Source organism: Anthonomus grandis, chromosome 13 (genome assembly GCF_022605725.1).
Source record: "Anthonomus grandis grandis chromosome 13, icAntGran1.3, whole genome shotgun sequence".
In the NCBI taxonomy this organism is placed as follows: Eukaryota; Metazoa; Arthropoda; class Insecta; order Coleoptera; family Curculionidae; genus Anthonomus; species Anthonomus grandis.
The window spans coordinates 2,378,450-2,392,237 of record NC_065558.1 but is presented as its reverse complement, the minus strand read 5'-3'; the positions used below and the strand labels follow the sequence as shown (position 1 = coordinate 2,392,237).

At 32.2% G+C, this 13,788-nt stretch overlaps 2 protein-coding genes across 3 annotated transcripts; both read left to right on the top strand.

Annotated features, from left to right (window-relative positions):
• The first annotated feature begins 492 nt into the window (after window positions 1-492).
• On the top strand, window positions 493-12,193 carry LOC126743644 (adenylate kinase isoenzyme 1). Of its 2 annotated transcripts, none has more exons than XM_050450828.1 (5): window positions 493-567; window positions 5,173-5,310; window positions 10,768-11,012; window positions 11,071-11,197; window positions 12,014-12,193. In XM_050450828.1, exons 1-5 carry the CDS (start codon window positions 508-510, stop codon window positions 12,095-12,097), a joined length of 654 nt encoding a protein of 217 aa, XP_050306785.1. In that variant the 5' UTR covers window positions 493-507; the 3' UTR covers window positions 12,098-12,193. The 2 variants fall into 2 exon arrangements, with proteins under 2 accessions (XP_050306785.1, XP_050306786.1); XM_050450829.1 differs by lacking the exon at window positions 493-567 and adding an exon at window positions 4,651-4,822.
• LOC126743642 (uncharacterized) lies at window positions 12,158-13,489 on the top strand. Its single transcript, XM_050450827.1, has 4 exons — window positions 12,158-12,658; window positions 12,708-12,972; window positions 13,021-13,229; window positions 13,284-13,489. Exons 1-4 carry the CDS (start codon window positions 12,295-12,297, stop codon window positions 13,379-13,381), a joined length of 936 nt encoding a protein of 311 aa, XP_050306784.1. The 5' UTR covers window positions 12,158-12,294; the 3' UTR covers window positions 13,382-13,489.
• Window positions 13,490-13,788: the final 299 nt, after the last annotated feature.

Genomic DNA, 13,788 nt, shown 5'->3' with positions numbered 1-13,788 from the left:
AAACTTCCACTAGAAATAAAACAACTTAAGACTGAAAAAAGCCTACGTACAAGGACGAAAATATTTCTTGCTAGTAAAGCGTACTATAGTTTAAGTGAATTTTTTAAGTAAATAAATAAGTAAAACTAAATTTTAAGTAAATCTATAAGAGGCTCTCGGACTATACAAAACTTCACGGTAAAGTTCAAGTTTAGAGGAAAACTAGGTTACAGCTGTTGGAAATCGCTAGGGGGAGAAACAGTCACCCTTTTCATACTGCAGAGCTCGAACATTTTCAGGTTATGGCGTCTGACGACGAGGTGAGAATGTTTTCTTTCAAATTTATTTAACGCTGTATTTCAATAAAAATATTAAGTGGTTTTTTAACGTGAGTAAATACAAAAATTGATGACGTAAATGCTCCAAAAGGTATATCGGCTACACCTACAACATTTGACCGCAGGCCAGCTTTAAAATTTTCAGTATTTTTAGTCTGATCTATGTTTTACGAAATGTGACTACTTTTTAATGAGTTACGCGCCACATGTGTTTTTTGTTGTGTTTACAATTGTTTGTAGCATAATAGAGGTATAATTTGTTTATTTTTATTTATTTATTACTGAGCCTGAAACAGTCATAAAACTCGTATCAGGGCTTAAAAATTAGCAGTTTTTGTTTAAATTCAAAAACTAGACACAAAATCAGAGTTGGTAGAAGATTTTGGTAAAAGTATAAAATCGTTGAATTTTGTTTCTTTTTATTAAAAAAAAAATATAATAAAGAAAATAAAAACTAATATTAATGTTCATTAATTAATGTAATATTTTTCTTATAAATACCTAGATCATAATAAAATGTCCATTGGCCTTTACGGACTTGCGTAAAGCTTTTGATTTGATAGATTATTCACTCCTAGTTTTGAAATGCAATCATTATGGTCTTAGGGTCTTGGTTGGTGTTTGGTTAGGGTCTTTACTTGGAAATAGAACTCAGATTGTTTAGATTGAGGGTCAGAGCAAGGTCTAAAGTCATCAAAGCTTCTCTAAGCTCGGTGCTTTATTATACCTAATTTTTGTAAATGTTACTTACCTAAAATTGTGGATAATCCAACAGATTTGGTTATGTTTGCCAATGATAATAGTTTTATTTGTAATGATAATTCTTGTCAGTGAAATAATATTAAAATTGCGTGCTGTAGTTCCTTAGAAGCAAATTGCGTTTAGATGCAGATAAAACGGTTTCTATTAACCCTTTATAGGTTTCTGGTACATATATGTACCACTTGATGTTTCAACAAAATAATAATAGATGGAGATGTATGGTGCTTCTTAAAATGTAGGTATAATATCTACTATATTGCGGAGGGTTGTTGGGTGGGGTCAGAAATAAAACAGAAACCTGTTTACCTAAATGTCGACGTTTCGACTTATATTAAGTCATCCTCAGGACACTGAAATGGATTCAAGTAATTACAGAGATAAAACAAAGTAATTTCAAGTACATAAAAAACACTATTAAAATAAATGTTCTTTAAGTTACAAAAATTAAAACAACAAAAAACAAAAACCACGACACAGTTAAAATTACATTCAGGTACAATCCGTTAAAAAAAATTTTTTTATGAAAAAAACAGTATAAAATTAACTTTTTTTTTTTTTTTTTTTTTTTTTTTTTTATATACATTACACCTCTTACCTAAGTCTAGGTTTCTTAAGTTATAATTGAAATAGGAGCGTAGAGTTATTTTTAACATGGGTTAAATTGTAGGTGTTACTGTGGGCAAACTAGAATCAACAATAAGCCAAGAAACAAATGTTTTTATTCTTCCGAGCGTTTATAAAAATATTTGTTTCTTGGCTTATTGTTGATTCTAGTTTGCCCACAGTAACACCTACAATTTAACCCATGTTAAAAATAACTCTACGCTCCTATTTTAATTATAACTTAAGAAACCTAGACTTAGGTAAGAGGTGTAATGTATATAAAAAAAAAAAAAAAAAAAAAATAATTTTATACTGTTTTTTTCATAAAATTTTTTTTTTAACGGATTGTACCTGAATGTAATTTTAACTGTGTCGTGGTTTTTGTTTTTTGTTGTTTTAATTTTTATAACTTAAAGAACATTTATTTTAATAGTGTTTTTTATGTACTTGAAATTACTTTGTTTTATCTCTGTAATTACTTGAATCCATTTCAGTGTCCTGAGGATGACTTAATATAAGTCGAAACGTCGACATTTAGGTAAACAGGTTTCTGTTTTATTTCTGACCCCACCCAATAACCCTCCGCAATATTGAAGATATTGGGTCACAAACACGAAATTGATAATATCTACTAGCGAGCAGTGGTCTATTTGTATACCACATTTACTCTCCGCTCCATCTATTACAAAATAAGTACATTATTCGTCTTAAAGTGGTACAAATATATACCACTGGCATTTTTAAAAACTACAGTGCTTTTAGAGACTTTTTTAGAGTTTTCGGCCTTTTTTTTTAAATGTAAAAGTTTTTTAGTGGAAATTTTGATATAGATGGTAAGTACAAACTAGTTAGTTATAGATTAATTTAAGTTTTAGTATGTCAGTATAAATAATCCTTGTTTACGACGAATATTGGTAAATGTTCATTTTTAGGTTATAATAAACATTTTCAATGACCTGATATATTTTGTAGAAAATACTTATTAACTTTACTTTAAACTAGTGTGGTATATACCATAGTAAATATTTATTCCAACCACGGATGAAATATCAGTGCCGCTACGATGTTTTTTCCAAGAAACAAAAATGGTACATATTTGTACCACTAAGCGTTAAACATAACTCTTAACGAAATTTATTTATTTTTGTTTTTTGTCGTTATTTTTATATGAATAAAAATAATAAACATGTTTTTGCCAGGTCTTTTTTGAAGATACGTATTTTGGCACAAAAGTCGTAAATTAGGCTTATTTTTATTGAAAATCTTGTTGTATAACATCTTTTTTTTATATAATTTATACACATATACCATAATAAAGTATTTTTTTAGATAGATAAAAAAAATAAATTCAATCTAGAAAATCCGAATGATGTCGACTGTCTTTTATCGGTCATAGATGATGACATGGTCATAAATTCAGAAGCTGAAGGTGATTCAGACGCTGATGACGAATTGCCTCTATCTACATTTGCGAACACTTAAACTCTAATATCTCTACTCTAATACTCTAAAAAGCAATAATATTGTTTTATGATAACTACCTAATGATAAGGGTTTATTTGTTATAATATGGATGGAGATTGGTTTTATGTATTATTAGAATATAACCTGATATGAAAAAAGTCTGATGATATACCAAATAATATGTATTTCTTTAAGAATTAACTTTTTTATTTACTGTTTTAACTTTAAATAAATAATAAATGCTATTTTAAGTTTTGTTAAATAAATCAGATACAAGCAAATGCAATATGTTTCATTTATTATAAATAATTTCTTATAATATATTATGTGGTACACATATGTACCACTAAACATATTGGTTAGTAAGTTTACGGAATGGCTCTCTGGTATAAATATGTACCACCCCATAACTCAAAATAAAATAAAAAAAACTTTCTTTTCACACTTAAAATTTCTCAAAAGGAACATACTTAGAAGATATTTTTTTAAATTGTCTGTATTAAGTAACCCCCAGAGTTCTGCCCTATAAAGGGTTAATCACGAACATTACAAATAAATGACATTTTCTTAGTTAAATCTGAAAATCAAAGAGAAACTATCGTTCAAGAAACTATTAGGATTTCACATTGACTATTGTACTTTAAACTGAAAATATCAAGATAACTTGTGTTTTAAATTTCTTGCAGTTTATTTTGCTATTTTTCGTCACCTTGATATAAAAAGTCTAATTTTTCAGCATAGATTTTGATTCACTGTTTAGGCTGGCGTGGTAAATGGCATGCTTATTGGATCCTACTTTTTTCCACCTCAACTGATTGAATATTTAGGTTCAATTATTAGAACATGTTCTCTAAATATGAGACAGAATATGTGTTCCATCACATTTTAGATGAGAAGTTCATTCGAGGAGTTTACCGAATAGACAAACCCATTTTTTGGCCTCCTCGTTTTCCAGATTTAACGTCTCGCGATTTTTTTCTCAGGGGCCATTTGCGAGAGTAGGTGTAAATACTCCGGAAGAATTTCAAGAGCGCATTTAAAATTTTTGTGATTTAATTCGTTACCAGGATTTTATTTTCGAAGCTTTTAAAGGGTCGTGAGTTCGCCGAGCAAGATTGTACGTTAATGGAACAAATATGGACGATTTTGAACAATATTTGTAAAAACGGTAACCATTTAACTTTAAGATTAAAAAAAATTATCGATAATGTGATGCAACTTTTATATACTGTGACTCAACTTTGAAAACGTTTTAAAAAAAAAATATTCTATCGTCAAGATACTTTTTCATTTAAAAAATATTTCTTGGAGGTGATAACTAAAAACACTAGATTATCTTATCACTGAGACGTAACACATTCATAATCCACGCTTTCCATTAATTTCTAAAATTAACCTTGAATATCCTTGCGAAACTAACTGAAAATCCTGGCTGCGATGACATTTGATTCATTACGAACTACTGGCTGGGAGTGGTTCAAATATAAAATAAAATATCCTGAAATAAAGCAGTGCAAAAGTGACGATTGTCCAGGAAAATAGATCGATTGAACCACTGTAATCCGCAGCGCGAATCGTCAATTAATTCATGTACCCACAGAGTTATTTTAATACCAGCAGTTGTTTCTCGTGTCAGGTGAATTGTTTAAATAAATAGTCCCAAAGCGATAAAAATGGTGAGTTTAATTAATAAGCTTCTTAAAGGCTTAATAATGTTATTGTAATAAAAATATATGTTTAATTATTTCTTAAAATTTAATTATGTAATGAATGTTAAAAATAAATATACGCACTCCCAGGCTAGTTGGTTTATTTTAAACTATCCACTACTTTTGAATTAATTTTTTAATATTAATTTTGTGTTTTTTTTTAATAAAAATTATTATTAGGTTACATATTTAGTTGGACAAAATTTAAAAAAAAAACAATTTTTTTATAAACATTTTAAAGAAATCGTTAATTTTTTTGACTAAGATATACCTAAAAAAAGGAGATTTTTTGTGCCTAAAGCATTTATATTTTTTAGGCACCTGTTCCAGAAATCAATGTTCCCATTATCTGGATTTTGGGCGGTCCGGGGTCGGGCAAAGGCACCCAATGCGACAAAATCGTGGAAAAGTATGGATTCACCCACCTTTCCTCTGGAGATCTACTTAGGAATGAAGTAAGTCTATTATGGGTTTTTGAAATTTCATTGTAGAAATGCTTATTATGCCTTAATCGCTTAGAAATCCATAAAATTATTCGGACATGGGTGAAAATACCAATGGGTTCTGTAAGGCCTAATCGCATGATGGCAACACTAGCGTCTAAATTTACATACATTTCCGATGTTGCCAGCTTCGGACGTCAATGTCAAGCTTGTCTTCTCTGTATGCCTTTACTAGTAGAGTATTTTCTGCTACGCCCCTTCAGTTTTTTCCCTCTGACTATTTTATAATTTACTTCAAATTCCAAATAATAAAAAAAAGCTTTAAAAGCATACACAATAAAATAAAAATCTATTAATCCATACATCGAAAGAAAAACATAGTTATAAAACTGGTCAGAAAAAGAACTAGAAATAATGAGTTGAACTCTGGTTAAACCAGTATTCCAGTATATATTCCATAGTATTTCCAGATCCTTTAACGAATCTGGCAACACGGGAATGATTATTTAAATTTAGCTGTTTGTCACGTAAGCATGCGTTTACTTTAGTTTTTGAAGACCTCGGATATTGGTTAACAATTTTCACTAGAAAACGGTATAAAACTAAAAAAGGAACCATAACTAAGATTAAAATTTTTCCCATTCGCTACTGTAATTTCTTCTTATTCGTATTATAAAAAATCACTTAAAATTTGACGGTTCTTTAATGTCATATTTCCCTTAAACTGTTTTTAGCATTGTTGCATTGACAGTTGCGCATGCTTATGCGTTTTCATGGTCAAGGAAACCGTTACAAAAATGACTATTTTTGTAACGGTTTCGTTATCTTGGCTTGAAAAATATCACTATCGGAAATCGCTTAACACCATTTTAAACTTGACTTTTTAAAATATATTGGCAACATTGGAGTTTAGTTAAAAAGTTTTGCAACGTCACATTTGCCTTGGTCAATAATTAAACCAATAAGAGCCTCGACCATTAAATGCCATAGAGCATAAAATTCTGTCAGACTTTAAATATGTTTTTTTAGGAGCAATACACTCTACATGTTAATTAATTTTTATGCAGGGTCACAACTGGTCATAGGGTGAACAAGAACATACTATTCTATTACTATAACATATATACTACTACTATAACATCAAAATAAATGAATGAATTAAGTATGGAAAATACTATCATCAAGTTGGATGCAGCTTTTTCCATAACACGTTTTAACATCGCTCGATCAATAGTCAGGATTTCCTATGGAATTGCGTACTTCAACTCGACAAACTAAGAGGCTTGTGAGCATATACACGACTCTTTAAATAACCCCCATAGAAAAAAATCACAAATCGATAGATCTGGAGATTTTGGAAGATCAGTTTTCCTGGAAACATGTTACGGTTTACATTTATTGAAGCGTTGGCAGTATGTGCCCTGGCCATACACCATCTTGCTGAAATCACACATTCGGTGACAGTGGCGTATCCAGGATTCATTCCTGGGGGGGGAGAGAGGCAACATGGTTTATCACCATTTAATATGCAATATACTTATGTATGTATGTGTATATTAGTTAATTTTTTTGGTCTATTATCGGTGATATGGTATTATTCATCAGGAAGGGAGAAATAATTACCACGTTTTTGAAATCCTTTTATTAATTTAAAAGCTACAAAAATAAAGAAAAATAAAAGATACTAATATAATATATGGATAGTAAAACAGGCACAAGTCAAACAAAAAATTATTCTAAAGTAACAAAAATAAATTGACTCCTAAAAAACTAAACAAGATCAAAACTCAATTAGGTATCTATATAAAACACCAAAAAAAGCCAAATAAAACTAAATAACAATATCAAGTTTCCTCGATTTAAGCTGCATTTCGTTAAGTACTTCCTCGGCACTAACTGAGATTTCTCGATATACATACAGAAGAGTTAAACCATTTAATCTGTCTTCACTTATTGTATTTCGTAAGTAAGTCTTTAACAATTTAAGTGTAGAAAATTTTCTTTCAGGGGTTGCTGTGCTTACAGGTAAAGTACAAAAAATCTTTAACAGTATAAATCTATTCGAAAATATATCCTGATCACACATTACTAGGGCATCGAGAGCGGAGCTCGGATATTCTTTTGGTGCACAGGCTTCAAATTTTCTATACCAAAGTTTGAGTTCAGCAGAAGCCATAGTAAATGAACAATTTTATAAAAATTTGCCAAATACTTAAGACTTTGAAGTTGATTATCAGGTGTCTTATTTACTGATGGAATCAGACAGTTAAATGATTGTAATATATCTTTATATTTAACAAATCTCTCTTCTAATTGTAATAAGACGCAATCTAAAAACGGAATAAATATTGATATTCTGAAATATTCTTTAGTTGTGTTTGTTTCAAAATTTGCCCTTAATTTTTGTCTGCTAGTTATGCGTGGTTTTGTTATTTATAAACCAAATAATTTGTTTATATTTTTTTTTGCCTCTGCAAAAATAGTTGCAAATCTATTATCTGCTTTATGACGTAAATCTTTAAGCTCTTTTAAGCAATCTTCAGCCAGTAATATTGCTTTGCCTAAATCAATATTAACTGATTGCAGCAACTTTGATAACGGAGTGGTAAATGCAAAAACATGTTCAATTACAGAAAGAGTAATGAGGAATTCTGATGTACTTAAGGTGTTTAGTAACAACTTGCTACAAGTAGACGTTTCTTTGTCTGGCCACTCAGCTATTTCTTCTAAAGCCAATACCACAGAATTTAAAAGCTCTCTCATTACGCTTACTGAATCTTGTCTTTGAACCCATCTAGTAGCACACAGTTGTTTTAATCTGTCTCGTCTTGAAAGTTAAAATATTTTGACGTTTAAGAGTATTAAAAAAATGTAAGCATTTTCAATAACACCCATGCAATTTCGTACAGCCTGGACAGAACGTGCATCGGATATAGCAAGGTTAAGGGAGTGTGAGACGCAACGAACTTATAAAGCTGTATATATATATACTCATAGCCGCTGCCCCATCGTAACCCTGGCCTTTAAGATTATTTAAATCTGAACCCCAGTTTGTCAAATTTTCGATAATTGTTTTTGCTAAATTATGCCCAGTGGTTGAAGTTACCGGAATAAATTGAAGAAAGGACTCTTTAATAGATAAATTATCGCATACGTACCGAATGCAAAGAACACACTGCTCTATTTTGGCAATATCAGTTGTCTCATCTGCCAAGATTGCTATTTTGCAGATTTTACTTCTGCTATTATTTTTCGTAAAATATTTGTGTTACATGCATTTATTATTTCGTTTTGTATTGTACTACTTAAATATGTTGCGTTATTAGCAGAACTCAATATATGTTTTTTCTCCCTAGCTTTTCTGGGGGGGCAATTGCCCCCTTTGCCCCCTTCCCTGGATACGCCACTGTTCGGTGACAGTATAGACAGCCTCTTCGAAGAAATATCAACCAACAATGTCAATTGTACCAATGGCACATCATACTATGACTTTTCAGAATATAGAGGACGCTCATGGATATTTCGTGGGATTTCAGGAGCCCAGTACTTGTATCTCTGTTTATTAACTGCTCAATCTAAGTGAAAATGACTCGTCGCTCATTAGACGATGCTAACCTTAGTTATTCTCCAAAATAACTTGCATCCTCGTAGAGAAATCCTCACGATCTCTTTCCTTTAATTGCTGGACAATCTGTAATTTAAAGCGGTGAAATTATAGGTCCTGCAAGATTGTTCTAATCAATTCCAGATTAATCAATTGCATATTTTTTCGGTAAGGCTTCTGACGACAAATTCTCTCACTCGCTCTACACTTTAAGATGCTCTTTGGACCTTGTTCCTTTTTTTTATTGACACTGCTTGTTCCTAAATTTTTTATCCATATAAAAATTGCGTTGCAAGATGGAACTGCTTCACGCCTAACAATATTAAAGTGAGTGCGAAAAAGCCGATGCTTAGTGATCACTGATCCTTCATTTCGCATAAACGTATCGTATGCAAATATGCCATGTTCTACTGACAAAACACAAAAGTATAATGCGTATAAAGCGTCCACTGCTCTCTTTATCTTTACTGCCAAATACGAACGTTGAACGACACGGAGACGTTTTAAAAACAATTTTATTTCTAAAAGTACAAACTGACAGTATAACGTGCAGCAACAGAAACAATGAGATCAAGCGACTTAAAATCTAAGGTTTATATAATGCAAAAAGTACTGATGTAGCCAACCACGCAAGTGGGTAGATTTACACTGGAGAGTCAGCTCTTCTTAGGCATATAACTCCTCCCTCCTTAAGAGGCAAACATAATGGAGTGTGTTTGCTCTTCAGGGTTGGAAGTGGCAGGTCTAGGTTTTGGCTTCTGGTATCTTGGAAGCAGCTTCTTCTGGGCAACCACTAGTAAAGTTATAATTATAATAATAACAATAATCAGGGTACTGTTGATTATTGTTGAAGTCTGGATCGGTGAAACGTCGTCAATGGGATGTAGCTTGTTCGCTAGGCTCCTAAGTTCATATAAGTCTTGACTTATATTGGGCAACTTGTAAGGTCTGGATACTTGGGGTTTGTAGTCCTGGATTTCTGGTAGTACCAAATGTTTCCCTTTTACTAGTTTAATATCGTTGGAATATGTTTTTCCATCAAGCTTTATTCCGCAGTTTGCAGGAACTTGGATAAGGGTAGGTTCTTCCAGAGTTATATATTGGTCGGTCGTACATTTGGTAGGGACTTGTGTGTTTTTGGTTGGGATGATTAAGAATTGTCCTTGGGTAACTTGAACAAGATGGGTTTGCAGGGGTGTGCAACTTGTTGGTGGACGTTTTTTCAACAACTCAATAGTGCAACTATCCTGAGGGTAAAAGTTCTCTAGGCAGTAGAATGTTTTCTCGATTTCTGGGCATAAGCTGTCTTCAAATTGGATGTCGACTTCTTCTTGTGCCAGGTAGGGGTATTTTGGAATAATGATGGAATTGTTTTGTATGATAGGAAGTAGGTGGTGGAAAGTGGATTGTTTAAGTTTTAATATAGGGACATGAATTGCGAAAATTATTTTATTACTTGAAAAACTTACTTGTGTTCCAAGGAATTGATAGTGCGAAAGAATGTTCTTAAAATTTGGCAAAGCTCTAGGATCGTAAATAGTTTCCAAGCATTCCATCATTTCTCTGATTTCGTTTAGCGAAATTACAGAATTGTGTACAGCATTAAGCTTTGCGAAGGTGATGGCGTTTTCTAGATTATCCAAAAAGTTTTGGCAATCTAAATTGATTTGAGAAATTACACCTTCGAAAGAAATATAAAGATACGTATTATTTATTTCATTTTCTATATACATTTGTAGCATGTTGATCCCTTTTTCTAACTTAATTGCACTTGCCCCACTCTAATCGCCTCGAGCCTCGTACTATACGTTTTAAAAACATCAGGTTCCCGTTTATCACCCTGTATTAATATCACGTAATTCTAGGTGAGTAGTGGTTCTCCAAGAGGTAAAGAACTGTCTGCAATAATGGAAAGAGGCGAGCTGGTGCCATTGGAAGTGGTTCTGGACCTACTGAGGGAAGCCATGCTCAACGCTTTATCCACATCCAAAGGGTATTTGATCGATGGCTATCCACGTGAGAAAGAGCAGGGAGTGCTTTTTGAAAAGAACATCAGTCCGGTGAATTTGGTTATTTTTTATGACGCGTCCGAGGAAACCTTGGTCAAGAGGTATTTACACGAGCTGCGAGCAATCCACAGTACAGTTTTAAATAATAAATTCTTTTAGGTTACTTGGGAGAGCTCTTACTTCAGGACGCGTAGATGACAACGAAGAAACCATCAAGAAAAGGTTGAAAACTTTTAATACTCACAACGACCAAGTCGTTCAGCAGTACACTGATAAGTTAAAAAAGGTATTTTGACACTCTCTTATCCTGTACCCTCAACAAACATCAATTTATACGAATACCTACATCTGTTGTTGCGATAAATAACCTTTTTTTTTTGGACGTCTTTCAACGTTACAGTAAAGTAATATGATCACCAGGGGACAAATATCGGTCCTCACCATCATCATTTGTAAACAATTTTTCTAAAAATGTAATTTTTTAATCACGTTTATATGTGAAAGCACCATCCTCTTTTAATAGTTTCGATCTCCAAGTTTTATCTTTAAATCATTCTCTTTGGACTCAACTCACTTTACACATAGTCCGCGAGCGACCTTGCTATAACTTTCAGGGGACTAATGTTTCAACGTTTGATTTCGTTTTTAAATATCTTTAATTTAAATAATTTTAATACTATAATTTTTAATAATATAATTAATAATATTTTAAAAATGTGGTGGAGCTCTATCGTGTAGGAACCACATATCTTGTTTCACTGGCATACATTATTGGACGGTCACCCTGTACCACTTTTGCATACTTAATACTTACTCTCTACCTTTTTGAAATAGACTATAGTCGCTTAGCCGCCCTTTGCTTTAAACCTGAATAACTCGCTTATTTTTTACTTTAGAGGCATGCAATATTTAATACTTTTTGTTTGAAATTTAAATGCCTATAAATGTGTTTAAAAAAAAATAATTAAAATTTAAATTAAAAATATTTAAAAAAATTATTAAAATTAAAAATATTATTAATATAAAAATATAATTAATAATATATTTTAATAATATAATTAAAAAATTTTAATTTAAATAAATAATTCAATTTCGTTTCCAGATTAACGCAGAAAAGTCTGCTGAAGAAATCTTCGCGGAAACCACGCAGCACATCGACGAACTGCTGAAATCCTTCAACAAATAGGCCTTAAATACTTCAAAATCTAGCAATAAACCAAAGAATTCTTGTTAATAAAACGTAATTTATTTAAACAATATATTTTTTTGTTAGCAACATAAATTATTTGTTAATTATCCTGTCCACTTCATAAGGCAGCATGATATAATAATTACTTCCTTTATTAATTCCGAACGAATGGAACCTATCATTAGTGGTTCATCATGCATAAGGAGCTGCTCATAATATTATTAATCTCTTCTAAACTTGTAATAATTCACAATTTATTAATAGACTGTAACAAGTACAGCACCACTTCGAGGCTCCAGTACTATAAAATCAAATCTTGCCACAAATCCTCTGCTTCCGTAATATTTTGGAAACGAGTTACTAATTTACAAGAATGCAAAGAAGTAGCACGAGAAAGGGGTGGTATGGCATTCAATTTCAGTCCTGCAGAAGCACAGAACCTTAGCAAATTTTACATGCCGAATTGTCACGTGCTGGCTTGTCCACAAATCGGAAACGATTCCACCTTAACTATGGATTTGGCTTATGATTATTATAGTGCTTATGGAAATTGGAATGGTAAGCAGAATATTGTTTATCCATATCAGATATACACACTAAGTTTTAGTAACTCAGAATGCCACTTGTATCAAAGCAATAGGGTTATTCACCCTTAACGCTGACAATCAAAATTACAGCCAAAATATATTAACTTGCCAAAGCAACAGTGGAGACTTGGCTGATGTGACTTCAGAGTACCGCAGCACCATGTTGGCTCAGATGCTTAATACAAGTATAACAGATTGGCATAAACTAGCTTATGTTGGTTTAAATGATTTATTCATAGAGGGGGCATTCACCAACAGCTTTGGAAAACCACTGGTTTGCTCAAAGTAAACAGTATTAAAGAGAGGCTTTAAAGTTTTTGATTTCTGTATCAGTTACAGAGCTTGGGCCCCAGGCCATCCTAGATCCAAGCATGAATCAGAGGACTGTGTCACTTTGGATTCGGAAAAGCTCTGGAGGGTGGTCAGGTGTAATAAGGTGAAGCTCAGAGGAGTTTGTGAAGTCTACCCTCATAAACCCCCAAGGAATATCGAGGGTGTGCCACAAAATGTTTCTTGTGGTGGTATTTCACGAAGACAGTATGGTAAGTGAATCACTCGAGAATATCATCAGTGGTTCTTTAAGGGTGTTTTTTTAGCAAAAATAAAGAGATGCTTGGAAGAAAAGATGATTTTCCGGATTTATCAAAATGCCACAAGGATTGATAAATGTGGCTTAGTGAATTTTATATATTAAAATAGTGTTTTGTATAATCACATATATAAGGAATAAAGGCAATGGAGTAACTACAAAATGAGCATTTTCTTTCCAAGTGGTCAAAAGTTTTTTCCCTTTTTAGGCAGCTTAAAAAAAACCAAAGGATTATTGAAAAAATTATTAAAACTTTGCTGATAAAGCTAGTTTCATTAGTTTCAGAATTACATTCTCTTAGGGTTCACCAGTTTTCAATAAAGGAAAGTTATCAGAAGCCTAATCTCTATAGTTCTTGAACATTCAAAAAGAAACTTATGCTCAAACGGTGCTCCCACTCCAAAATGATCACCACAACCCCTAATAACTTAAAAAGAACTTTCCTCAAACCTCAATGTTATCAAATCAACCTCCTTGGAGCCATGTTTATAAGGATTAAAATAAAACCAGGC

Bases quoted from the DNA above. Each gene is read 5' to 3' on its own strand.
- LOC126743644 (XM_050450828.1), top strand. From the start codon at position 508: ATGAGTTACGCGCCACATGTGTTTTTTGTTGTGTTTACAATTGTTTGT. The intron at 568-5,172 runs GTATAATTTGTT...TATATTTTTTAG, and splicing joins TTGTTTGTAGCATAATAGAG to GCACCTGTTCCAGAAATCAA. The intron at 5,311-10,767 runs GTAAGTCTATTA...ACGTAATTCTAG, and splicing joins GAGATCTACTTAGGAATGAA to GTGAGTAGTGGTTCTCCAAG.
- LOC126743642 (XM_050450827.1), top strand. From the start codon at position 12,295: ATGCATAAGGAGCTGCTCATAATATTATTAATCTCTTCTAAACTTGTA. The intron at 12,659-12,707 runs GTAAGCAGAATA...ACTAAGTTTTAG, and splicing joins TGCTTATGGAAATTGGAATG to TAACTCAGAATGCCACTTGT. The intron at 12,973-13,020 runs GTAAACAGTATT...TTTCTGTATCAG, and splicing joins AAACCACTGGTTTGCTCAAA to TTACAGAGCTTGGGCCCCAG.